A 13,327-nucleotide genomic window follows, 5' to 3' on the forward strand; every position below is an offset into this window, starting at 1 on the left:
ACACATGGAGGGGAGGTAAGGGCACTTGGAGGGCAGCTCCACTCAGCTTTCTAGAAAAGTCAAAGGTTCCTGGTTCTACTTGTGCAGTCACTTCATATGCAGTTACTGAAAATTATATTTCCTTGACAAGATTGTTTTGGTGTCAGGGTTTTTCTGGAAGTCATTGTGCTTCCTATGGGCCAAGCAGGTCACTGCAGGAATTTCATTGTGTTTCCCTTTTCAATGGAAATTGCAAATACTTTTCCAGGCACAGCTCTGGAAATACCCCAACAGCAGCCTCTATCACCTCCTCAGTGTTTTAGACAGTGCTTGTGTCTCAGCTTTCAGCTACATGGAGTGAAATGCCTAAAAATCTTAAGAAATTGCATCTGCCTTAATGCCATCACTGCTATCCTACCTAATAAATATTTTCCTGAAAACCCTCAGTCCTCTCTCTCTGATGAAGAAGACTGCTTGCACAGGGGTAAGCAGTGATAGGTAAGTGGTATTTGTGTACTTGGGTGACATGTGTTTTATTGGGCGGAGCACTCAGCTGTACACTGGTAACTTGCATCACCCTCTGATTCATACAATCATCTGACCTTCATCTAACTGCTGCTCTGCTTTTATTTCCTTTTCTCCCTGTCAGTTACAGTAAAGGAAATTCTTCCTGTGCTCCATACACAATGCTTCCTTTCATTCAAGGTTTTGTTGTGCTTTTAGCATTTAAAAAAACAACCAGTACAGCCATCTACTGAAAAAGCACAGGATGAAGTATCACATCCCTCTCCCCTCACATTTACCCCCCTGCAGACTACACACACTCCAGGAATTACTGTACTTTGGACACAGCCTGGGTGAAATCCCAGCTGGGAGATGCTGCAGCCCCTCAGGCTGGGATGATGGTTTGCTGTGAGGTTTGCTCCCTGTTTGGTGTAGGGACAAGTAAGCAGGTCTTCCAGGAGGAGCCTAACTCTGCTGGCTCTGTCTGGTGCTGTACCTCAGCTCCTCTCTGCCCTGGTGAGGCTGTTCCTCTGGGTACACACTTGTGTCCCTCCCTTGCAGATTGCCAGCCATCTCCCTGCATGTCCCAACTTTCTGAAGCTTGAAGGTAAGAGAGACCCTGGTGGTCTATAAGCAGGAGCATCTCAGCTGTCTGATGCAGGAGAGCTTCTGGGTGATGGGAAGAGGCCACCACAGGCTTGGGACACTGTTAGCAATCAATATCCCTGGGCATAGAATCACTGTATGTTACCAAGGGCAGGGTCTCTAGAAGGAAGGGAGGAAAACCACATTCAGTGGAAGAGTCATCTGCAGATCTTTCTAAAGTTAAAAATAGTGAGGATTTTGTTGCCAGAAGACAGTTTGTTCTGTTATGCTGCTGTCATCATGTGAGCAGGCTGTATGCTTCTGCATTTGAAGCCTAAAACTGAATGCTGAAATGCTGAAAACAGGAACTTTCTGGAAATTCCACATGCCTGAGATGTAATGGTTTCAGTGAGTTTCCTGATATCATCTCATCCATATGGTTGTGCTTGGATGGGGGAGCTAAATATTTCATTAGCTCTGTAGGGTCACTAAAAGTCGAAGAAGAGATCATAAGGAATCATAAGGTTGCATGACATCCTGCAAAGACATGATAAAGCAACTGCCCCTAACAATAAGTGCTTCAAGGTGAGGGAGCTCACTTTAAGAGCATGGAGGAACTGAGCTCTTGCTAACTCATGTCAGCAGGAGCTGTTTATCCCCTCTTCATCAAAAAAATAACTCTGACAGCATCCAAATGTGACTAAAACCAGAGGATGATACAGGGAATTTTGGCCTTCATAGCTTTGCAATGACTTCACCGAGCATTCCTGGCTCCCAGGCCTGGACTGAGTCTACTAAACTGTGCAACATTTCTTTGTAATCAAATTATAGTTTATACACAGGCAGGCACAAAAACACAAACACAGGGACCTGTATCTTCCCACAAATGCACCAAATGTCTGCAAACAATGGAAAGCTGATCTGATGCTGGCTGAATCGCCACTGTGGTCTAGGCTACAATAGCAAAGCTTGTGGTTGCAAAGAGCCTTAACAGCAGCAGCAAGAGAAGGGTAAGAAATGCAAGTCTTCCCCAGCCCTGGTCTTGACTCAAATGCTGTAATGTTTCTTGTAGGATTTCACAAATGACAAGAGTGTATTTGATTGCATAAAGCAGTGAAATTGCCTGTCAGGCGTTTATTCACAGTTTCTTAATCCAGATGATTTCCAGTTAAGAGAAAGTCTAGACTGTTGGCTTGTTCTTTGGCAGAAGAGAAGTTTTTTATTATTTTTTCACATGCTCAGAGAATTACTCAATTTACTTGAAAAAGGGGAAGGACTGAGATCCTATTTACTCTAATTTTTATCATATTTAAACTGGCTGCTCTCTGTAGGCAGGCCCCATTCTTTTACCAGCTCAACATTGTCGGTCAAAGTGTTGTCCAGTAACAAATGCCACAGATACACAGAATGGTCACATTGAGTTATGCAAGTGCTTGGCTTTTTGCCTCTGAAAATAGCTACTCAGTAGAAAAATACAAATCCCACTGCATGTGCTCTCTGGGTTATAACAGGTCACACACACAAAATCCTCACTGTTTGTGAAATCTTCTTGCAGCTTATAGTTGTACAACTTTTTACATCCCTGAAAAATTAATGGGAATAAGATATGTTAAATTGGCAACTGATACCAAATTACTGGTGGAGAGTTTCCCATGCCAAGATTGCTCTTTTTCTTAATTAATTCTTCATCTTTATCTGTGCCCAGCCCATTCTTTTACCCACCTTCCACTTTCTAATGGTTTTTGGCATGGTGTTTCCGACAACAAATGAAGAAAATCTTTCAGCTGAAGCTGTAACCTGATTTTAGCAACAAAGAACATGCAAATGAACCAGTCACCAGACTGCAGATTGCCTGCTGTCAGGGCAGGTTCTCCCCCGCCACCCCCATCTTTAATTTTTTCAGGCTTGAGCATGGACATCTGTATACTGTTTCTGGATACCTCCAATATCTAGACAGGTCCATATGCTCTTGTGGGTTTTGTCAACAAAGTGCTGGGACTGGAATCACATATCTGTAGGTTGTGTGTAGTAAAAATAAAGTGGCAGAAAACACACAAAAATTGATACAAGAGCCTGTTTCAGACAGAGTTGTTCCATTGTACAGTGTGTAACAAACCACCAACTCGTGGCTTGGAGCAAAGCAGCTGGGATTTAGATGTTATTTTGTAACTATTTTGAATGGTTGTTGTCAGTTCTTATTCCTTGTTGATAATGTTGTACACTACACTGTGCCCGCGGCAGTTTGGATGCTCTGGTGATTTGGCAGGAGCCCTTTTTTTCCTCATCCCACTCACTCACATCCATCAGGGCTTGGTAACTCCTTTAGGGGGGTGGCAGGCCCTGGATGGACCCTTTCAAGTCACTCAGCAGTGGCAGGGGACAGGAATGCCCTCCTCCATACCTGCTGTTTCCCATACAGGCAAGGAAGGGAAATGAGAACATACACGTCAGCGTCACGGGACAGCCACCGTTCTTTCAACACAAACAGCTTTCACTGTCCTCACTGCAAACCTTCAGAGAGTGCATCAATGCCTGCCTTTGTGTTCACAGAAACCTTGGTAAATGAATAGCAAATAACCCAATTCACTGTTTCCTTTTCAGATTGTTCCTGACTTGGGAACAGGACTCCATAAGCACTGGCCAAGGATTACATGACACAAAGGTCAGGGTGACATGTTCCCAACACACTGTGCATCCTCAAGCATCAGATATTTGTTACTTCAGAATTTCCACCTGTCCTCCATGAAGCCTTTCCTGTGGACACCCCACAAATTGCCCTCAGCTGAGAGATGTGTCCTTCAGTTGGGACTAAGACTTAGGAAATTGTTCCTGCTGCCAGCTGAGCTATGGCTCAGGCTGCTCTTGGGAGCAGCTGGGGCTTGTCATTCCCTCTCTTTGCATGTTAATAAAATCTTAAAATCTTTCAGTCTTAAGGCTCCCTGAATTCCCAGTCCATTCGCAGCACTCTGCACAGTAGAGACCATCACAGATGTGTGCCAGTGAACATGAGAAGCAAGGAAAATTGTCACTGAAGGTAAAATGTAAGTAAGTAAGGTGTTCCATCCCCACATTTAAAAGGTGTCAGGCTCCCCATTTGGTTCTGTATTGTTGGTGGCTGAAAAATAAGTGTTTGACTGTCACAAAGAGATCTGCAATTGCTTATGTGTATATGGCTTTGACTCTTCAGGAAAAAATCTCTATATGGAACAAAAGCCCTTGAGGAAAAATCTGTACTAGATTTTTTTTAGAAGGAAAGTCATGTTAGTCTTGAGTTAGAGAAGAAAGATGAGAGTTTAGTTTTAAAAAACTAAATGTTAAACTAGTATTATAATAACAGCAGAAAGATAATGATCTCACAGTTCTGTTTCTTCTTTTCTACTTTTACCATTATCCTTTGAACTGAAGCTCTGGAAATATGCACAGTGGGGAAAAGTAGCTCCAGTATTCAGACTATTTCATTCTTGCTCTTGATTTTTCGAAAATAATTTGTTATTTCACTTTTAATGTCAGAAATGGAAATTTTGAGCTGCAAAATGCTGCCACAGCCAAGAGGTCAACATTCTTATGTAGCTACCTGAGCAGCGCTGTGCCATTTGCAAAAATGTAACTTTCCTGCAAAAAAAATCTCTTGCTCTTACAAAATTCCTAATGATCCCTCTGCCTCCCCAGTTTTTCAGAAGTTCATCATCAGAATAAGTATATCTGGTACCTCTGTCTGAAGAGGTTCTTCCTATTGGGCATCCCAGAATATTTTGTTTTCCTCTAGTCAGGCAGAGAATTAATTTGTGTATCCTCCTTGTGGTATGTTAACCATGTACTTAGCTAGTAGATGTTGCCAAAGATGTGCACGAATCTCCAAAGGGATTTTTTTTCCAAAGCTAAGAAATTAAAACCAATAGCCTAGCAGCCAGATTGGAGAATGAGAGGAAGGAAATTGCCAGGCTGTAATAGAACTCACAGGACACTAAATACATAGAATGTATAAAAATAAAAGTTAAAAATATTTCAGTGCATGATGATTATGAATCTCTCCCAGTGGGAGAGGTGAGGAAGTTGAGTTTTACCCTGAGGAATCTGGGATGTGCACATGGTGGTAAAAGGCATTACATTAAAAGGCATCTTTGGGAGTGTCAGCAAAGCACAACAATTGAGGGAACACACTGGGAGGAGGAGATGTACTCTGTAACTCAGCTGCTCTTCCCAAATTCACAATGCTTGAAGCAGAAACATTTCATCTCCTGAGACTGCAACTCATCTGTATTAAGAGCAAAGCACGTCTGATTCTTACATGATACAGATACTGTTAGTTTTCAATTAAAACTTTGCAGTAAGTGATGATGCTTTACTTGTGCAGGGATACAATCCAGATAAAGGGGAAGCAGATTTTCCCCTCTGCATGAACAATAAATGCCCTGCTTGGCCACTTCCCTTAATCCCAGCCCTGAAATTACTCACTTGTGAAAGCCTTTTAATTGTGTTTAACCATGTCAGCTTTACCACGTGGAGACATTGGCTGTAACGCCAGTAAGCAGGCTGGTTTCCATTGTTGTCCAGATAGCTGGGAAATAAACCCTGTGGCTGAAATAGCCCCTGAAATAACTGCAGCTATTGGAGCCATTACCTACCCAAATTCAGGTGCTTTTGGAGTGAGGGAAGGTCAGGTGGGCCAAGCAATTAAATTGGAATGGCAGCTTTGGTGCCCATGGAATACTGCTGGCTCCCTCACTGCTCCTGTGCCTAGACTGGTGTTCAGGATGGGAATTTGTGTGCCAAACAAAAACGAAATTTTAGGCTATTAACTTTATTCCTATGGTAAGTGTCCATTTATGTGTTATGGTTGTTGTAGGAATGCTGAACAGCTGGAATAGGTGATAAATGTGAGTGCATAGATCTCAACAAAATCTGGGGTTTTCTTGCTAGTTGTTAATTAGTTTTTTTCCCAGCCACCTGCACCTGGAGAGTATTGACTAATTTTTATTCAGTCTTTAAAAATGAACTGAGCTGGTAAAGCTCTTGATTTGCTATTAAATCTCTGATTAAAAAAAAAAAAGAATCTCCTAACAGTAAAGGATTCATGCTTCAGTTCTTTTCTTCTCCTTAGTTACTCAGGAGGACTTTTTCTCTCTATCTTTTCCATTTGGCTCCTGGCAGGGAATCTCTGAAGATTCCCACACCACTGGAAACAATATTTTATGTACTAAAGTTGAAAGAGGATAACATGTTCTGCCAATTAACTAGTACAAACTTCTGACCTTTGGAAGAATAACAGACCTGATATTTGGAAATCATACATTTACAACAGAAGTTCAAAGAGAACAAAAAAAAAAAAAAAAAGAAAGAAAATGAGTTTTGATAGACTTCATGAGACTGAAACCTGTGTCTTTTCTGTCACTTTTGGGAGCATTTCATATTCTCTCTGTTGTGCATGAGGTATAATGACTGTGATTTTAAGAGAAGCTTTTCTTTAGATCCTTGCTGTCCATCCCATGGTTATTGTGCCTGCAGTGATACCAGGCACAGCATCAGAACAGTTTGCACTGGAGGAAACGTCGTAGTTCCTGAGATTTTTTTTTTTTTGAAGAAGAAAACAGTAGAAATATTATAAAACAACGTGGAAGGGACAATCAAGTCCTTGAGCACAACAAAGGGAATTGTGCCATAAAGGGCAAGTGGTGAAGAAACGGGAAGGGGCAGCTGGAGAAAGGGCAGGAACAAAAACACTCTTGGTTTATTAGGCAGGAAAGAGGAAAAAGCAAAAGGGCAAACACAAGTTGTATGCCTGCAAAGCTTTGATCTCATAAATTTACAGAATCGGACTTGTAATAGGAAGGAAAATCTTGCGATGTGTGTTTGGCATGTGGCTGCTTCCTGTTGTCCCCGAGCGGCCATCAGGGCCAGCAGTGCAGGGCTTGGAAGGAGTCTGTAAATCCCACAGGACCCCGAGCTGTGGCAGCGCTTTCCTTACTAAAGTATTCCTTATTTGTATTTCATGCCGAGCTGTGCCGGCGAGGCCGGGCGGGGCAGCGGGACCGAGCCCGGCCAGGCTCTGCGATCCTCTCTGGACACCGCCAGGATGGGGCCGGTCCTGCAGGAGCGACCCAAGGCAAAGGCTCGGAGCAGCTCAGGAGCCACGGAGAGGAATCAACACTCGATGAACTGCAGCGGGAGGGAAAGGGGGAACGCACGCAAGCTCGGCAGGAGCGCTGCCATGACACCATGCCTGGTGTGACGCCTGCTCACGGGCACTGTGCTCCCAAGCGCTGCAGAAAACGCTTTCTTGCGGCTGTAATTGCTGCAGAACGCGCCTCACGCCGGGTGCCCAGGCAGCACAAAGCGACTTTCACCAGCGCCCGGCGGCCTCCTGAGGGCCCGGCACGGCCCCACCGCGCATGCGTCCGGCCCCGCCCAACCCTCGCGAGCCTTCCTCCGCGCCGCCCGCCGGCCCCGCCCCCTGCGAACACCGCCTCGCGTGGGGGCGGAGCTCACGACAGCCCCGCCTACTCCCCCTCCGCCCCGCCCCTCGCTCTTCTTGCTGATTCTCTGGGTTAAAGCGCCCGCTCTCGCGCTTTTCTATACCGGGGAATGCGCGGCGAGTGACCGGGGCGGGGGGTCCGGGCGGGGGCGGCGACTCCCGGCGTGTTCAGGAGAGACGCGGGCTCATACCCGGCGGCGGGGTTTCTCTCCGGACCCTCTGGCGCCGCGCCGCGGAACAACTCGCCCGTCCGCATCGCTTTGTGCGGGCGCGGAGGGCGGAGCCGCGGGGGCCGAGCGCGCGGGGAGTCCCGCTCGGGCCGGTAACTTCGCGCACGGAGCGCTCGCGCCGCGATGGGGAGCGGCGCCGGCCGCCCCGGGACCGCGCCGGGAGCCGCCGCCGCCCGCCCCGAGCGCCGCCGCCGCCGCTGAGCCCCCGGCGTCCCGAGCGCCGCCCGCCTGGTGAGCAGCCAGCCCGGCGGCGGGCACCGCGCCCGGCCCCGCTCCCGCCCCGGCCTCCCCCGGTCCGGGCCCCGGCGCGGGGAACGTTTCGGGGCGCGTCCCCCGCGGGCCCGGAGCGCGGCGGAGCCCGGGCAGGAGCCCCGGCGGGCCGCGGCGCTGTGATCGCGGCAGCGCCCCGCCAGCCGCTCCCCAGGCGCCGCGGGGCGGGGGGCGCCGCGCCGGAGGATGAGCGCCCCGGTGGAGCCCAGGATCAAACAGGCGCTGCGGAAAAAGCCCGCCGAGCGGACTCCGGAGGTAAGGCGGCTCCGGCTCCTTCCCAGCGGCTCCTTTTATTTACTTTCTCACTTTTCCTTTGCGTAAATCCGTGTTCCGACAGCGCGGGATCCGCGGTGCGCGCACAGACCGGGCTGGCGCACAAACTTCTGTCTGGAGCTCGGATATTTATTTCTTTCTCTCCGAAGTTGGCCCTCTCGGGACCAGCAGAGGTTTAAACGCCCGGTAACACGCTGGGTACAGGCACAAGGCGCTTCATGAAGTGCTTCGGGGCAGCTGTAGGAAGAAGAATAACAAGAAGTAGATCTCCGAAAAGTAAAATGATGCATATTTCAGTGATGCAAAACTTATGGGAAAAGTTAGAGAGCTGAAAGGCTTTGCTTACCTGTACAGTGATGCAGATTTAAACAAAACCAAACTAATTATGCTGCCCAGGCTTCATAAAGATGTTTCTGCAGTGAGTGGGAGTGTAGAAATGTGTGAGGCTGGTAAGCTACAATAAAAAGCGTTTTCCAATTAACTGCCTTCTCTGTCCCTTCCCCACAAGCTACTCTGTAATCAGCCGTGTATTTTTGGGAATGGTAATGCCATGGAGCATTAACTTAATAATGAAATGGGTTTGATATCATTTGCATTTGTTGAAGGTCTGATTGGAGTTTGTTTGCTTACTTACCCTTTGCCTTCCTTCATTTCCCTTGCTGTGATTTTTTTTTTTCCCCATGTGCTCTAGAATTAGTGCTATGAACTGATACACTCTTGAGTTTTTCCCTTGGAGACTGGGAAACATCTGTTCTCCCTTGGTACTTCATGGAGAGCAGAATGTCCTGCCTTATAAGTTAATTATGGAAGGGCTACTTAGAGAGCTGCTCAGAGGCTGCTCTGGGGTTCATCCTAGCAGGACAGAGTCCCTACTTCCCTTTCAGCTCAGCCCAGTGAGTGAAATACAGATGTTCAGTCCCTATGGTTGCTTGCTTTGGGATATCCGGCACATTCCTCCTTGTGTCTCTAAATCAATGATGAGGCAGCCTCAGTGTCCATTCTTTTTCCCTTACTTTTAGCGCTCCTCTCTTGCTTCAGAGCTTTCTTTCTCTTCAGCTGGAGCCTTCAGTTAGCAAAATTCCTTTGCTAGTGTGGCCTGCAGTGTTGGGCAACTGGGTTCATCACAGAAGTGTCATTGAGGAGTTGGCATTCCGTGCTGGCTCGTCATGGCTTGGACTGTGGGGAACAGGTAATCTGTCTTGGCTCAGAACCCCTGCTCACCACTGCTCTGTTTGCTGTACCAACCTCTGTGCCTGTGTAGGGCTTTTTGTTCTTTTGTTTTTGGGCATCCCCAGTTTTCCCCCCAGCAGCCGTCATGGGATTCCTTATAGTTGTCACCTCGTTTTGGCTAAAACGGCCTTAAAATAATTATTTTGCTTAACCTTGTAGTGTTAAACTGTCAGATATCACAGTGACTGACTGCTTGTGGGTTTGTGTGCATTTGTGTAAATTTCCATTGAGAGTGACATGAGCGTTGTGTGCAGGTTTGAATTTGCCAAGGTATCTTAATTGTGGGAAAAAATCTAATCTTTGCTATCTAAGTAATAATACTTCTAAAATGATTTTTAAAATCTAAATTCCCTTGTTAATTTGACCCTGTTTTGGCAGGCTAATTTTAGAGACACTGCGCAGTGAGACTACTTGTGATTACAGTTAAACATGTACTTAAAACTTGGCAGGATTGGGTCCTCAGTTCTTGCTCCCTGTTGCTGAGTAGATAATTACAGTTAAATCACTTTGTTTTTTCTCAGGATACTTTTGTTTACATACATTTAGAAAGAGAAACTTTTCCCTGATTTGATAGCAGGGGGTGCCCAGTCTGGAGCTGTGTTACCTGCTCAGGTACAAAGCTTGGAATCCCGTCATGGTGACACTGACAGATTTTCCCAACATCTGCTCTGGGATGTGAGGACAGATAGGGTGGGGAGTGAACTGGAGAAAACAATTGCAATGTTGTTTATTCATTTATTTATTTATCTCAACATCCTGACTTGCCCTCTTTCCTCTGTAGGCTGCAGGACTTGGGGCAGGGAGCTGAAACCTGTTTAGCGCAGCCATTAGGATCAGACCCAAATTTCGGGTGTCCCTGCACGGGGTGAACAATCTGGTGACTCCTGCCTTGAAGTATCCAGCTGTGCACAGACTAACGTGTGTGTGGCTTCATTTCTGCCTCCTACTCTGGTGGGAAGGTATCATCAGTTCCTCCCACACGGAATCAGCTCTTTGGGGCTGCTCGTGCCCCTTGGCTGCGTTTTTGTGCAGGACCCCCCTCAAATTCCCTGAGCCACCCTTGGTATTTTATGTTAAGCCAAAGCTGCTCAACCACTTGAGTTTTAATTGCTTTCAGCCCCTTTCTGCCCCCATCTCTGTTTCTGATCCTGCAGTTTATATGAGCAATTTACCTGGGTATTTACTACAAATTACAGGGTTGGGGCTGTGCTGATCAGTAGCATGGCCTGGTGCTTCATTCCTGTCATCTGTGCAGCCTCTGGAAAAATACAGATAAACACTCCACATGCCAGATTTTCCTTACAAGTACAATTGTAAGGAAATAGTACAATTATCCATCTGATTTTGATTGTAGGTTTTTTCCTTGAGAAAGCATTTTAATTTCTAAGAATTGCAAAACTAAGCAGGGAGATGTTAAAAAAAATCTATAAATTCTATAATTTACTAATTTTGAAATTTACCTCACTGTCTTCTTGCTCAAGTAAATGTTTTAGTTCCTGATACTACAAATATTTTTGTTTGGAAAAATCCGTGTTAGGGCAAGCTTTCAGTGTTGTGGTAACATTCCAATGTTTGCTAATTGTTAAAGTGTATAAGTTATGCATATTAGGCATGTACACACTTGATTTTTTTTTTAGTTGTTGGTGCTCAGATACTTCATGCATCTTCATGAAGATGAACATATAATCTTCTGTTTATTTTGCCAGGGGGAATTATTTTGATGAATTTGTAGGGACTGTAGCAAAAATTTAATGATGCATTTTTATGTAATTTTATGTAGGCATACATATTTTATGTATGTTTTTAAAGTAACACAATGTTGTGTTACTCTGTTTAGAATCTATTTTTGGAACTATTGAAGGCTGGCAAATATTTTGCTCCCTTTCCTCTCTTTTGGTGCATCATTGGAGGTGCATATTATTTATATGTGATGGAAGTGACTTCTCATGTGGACAGAGCTCCAGAATGTTTCCTAGTGGACTGATGCCTGTGTATGCAGCAGGTGCTGCTCTGGGATTTGAGTGAGTCCCATTTAGTCAGATGTCTGCTTTGCTGGGTCCCTGTGCCCCTGTGCTGACACTGGAAATAAATCTGTGTACCTGTCTCTCAGGTATGGCCTGAAAGTGCACAATTTGTGAGTAATCCCTCAGATATTAGTTTTGATAGTAGATTATCCTAACAAATCATCCCTTCTGTCTTGTCAGAGGGAGGAAACTCTGGCAGTAGTTGGATACTTAAAAAAAAATCATCATACCTCTACTTAAACAATAGGATTTTTTACACTTGTTTAATATTTTAATATATGCATTTTCCTCCCAAGGTTATGCAAATGCCTATGTGATGGTAAATCTGTGAGTGTTTATACATGCAGATCCTCTAGTTTTTGCTTGGGAATATGGGATTTACTGTGCAGTGTTTCTTGTCACAGGTGGGGATATTAAATTGGTAATTTGGGAATATTTTAATAGGAGAAAATCTTTAGTTCAAAGCAGTAGAAGGGAAGGATGAATGCTTATGCCACCATGTGTGTGCTCTCATTAAATATTTAATTTTTTTTGAGGCCCAGAATTCCTTATCAGATCCATACAAAGGCTCTGATGTTGGTCTTTAGGGGAGTTGTTCATGCTGCCACAGATAAGGACTCAGTGGTTGATAGGGCCAAACAGCAAATGATTGTGCTCCTTTGTCTTTGCCTTTCCTTCTCCTTCCCTCCCGTGAGCAGGCTCTCTTCCATTTTTAATGGAACCTCTTCCCAATATAGTATCCCTTTAGTTCTTCATGACTTTGTTCTAGACAGTGTTTACTTTCGTGGCTCAGAAAGCTTTGCTTTTATTTGACTTCAAAGAATTGGAGTTTATTTTTGTACTCCGAGCTCTTGTATTTTCCTAACTTCATCTTTTTGCAGGAATTCTTGATTAATGTTAATTCGACTTCATTTGGCAATACTAATTCTTTCTTCTCTTCCTGTTCCCTTTTTATTAATACAGTGGAAAGAGGAAAAAACCTAATTTGCAGAATTGTGTCATGACAGTGTCTGCTCTTTGGAGCGTGTATGTGATGCTTCTTGATGGCTTAGATGTAGAGAAATAGATCTGTGTGAATGTAAATCATGCACAAATGGTACATTGATAGACATTATGAAATAGCTGTAATAAATAAAATAAATTATTGTTGACAGCATAACAAAGGCGCTCTTGTACTGTAGCACAGCTGAGCCAAACAGAGGAGAACATCTGCTTCTTGTTTCCAGAAATAACTGGTATTTTGAAGTGGGTTTTTTCATCCTTTTAATAATTTTCTGTAAACTCAGTAGGTGAAATGGGATTAACCATTGTAGAAATCTGTTGTTTCTAGAATCTGAGGTGAGCTTTTAGGAATGTAACTGTGTCAAGGTGTTGGCTTTGGATAGCCATTGAAAGTAATTAGAATTGTAAAGTCACCACAAAAGTGGGGATGCTTGCAGTTATTGTAAAGCCAAAATAAATTTGTGTTAAATGAAGTTGCAGATGCTGGTTTCTATTTATTAAAAGCACCTTACTGTTAGTATGAGAGCCTCTAAAACAGGGCCAAAGGAGTGATGGACACCTGACTTATGCCATAATTTTCTACTACTTAACCTCTGTCTTACACTTTCATTCCCAATTTTTTTGTGATCTGTTTTTCATAGGTGACACTTTGTAAGACTTTGTCATGCAGTTACCAGTTCTGGAGCTCAAACTGAAGATGAGCAGCAGCCAACTGTTGTAAAATTCTTGAGATTGTTTTGTGTCTTGGTGCTTTGGTG

General features: G+C 44.7%; 1 protein-coding gene across 13 annotated transcripts in view; it reads left to right on the forward strand.

Annotated features, from left to right (window-relative positions):
• Positions 1 to 8,206: 8,206 nt before the first annotated feature.
• Positions 8,207 to 13,327, forward strand: part of RAPGEF6 (Rap guanine nucleotide exchange factor 6) — a 121,101-nt gene continuing 115,980 nt past the window's right edge. For 12 of the 13 annotated variants that reach the window (XM_063168655.1, XM_063168664.1, XM_063168659.1 and 9 more), the window contains exon 1: positions 8,207 to 8,295. In XM_063168655.1, coding sequence (XP_063024725.1) covers positions 8,227 to 8,295 — 69 coding nt within the window. In that variant the 5' untranslated portion in view covers positions 8,207 to 8,226. Of the gene's footprint in view, positions 8,296 to 8,742; positions 8,763 to 13,327 lie in introns of those variants that run through there. The other variant, XM_063168662.1, reaches the window with a different exon arrangement.

This window comes from Melospiza melodia, chromosome 14, assembly GCF_035770615.1.
Source record: "Melospiza melodia melodia isolate bMelMel2 chromosome 14, bMelMel2.pri, whole genome shotgun sequence".
NCBI classification, from domain to species: domain Eukaryota; kingdom Metazoa; phylum Chordata; class Aves; order Passeriformes; family Passerellidae; genus Melospiza; species Melospiza melodia.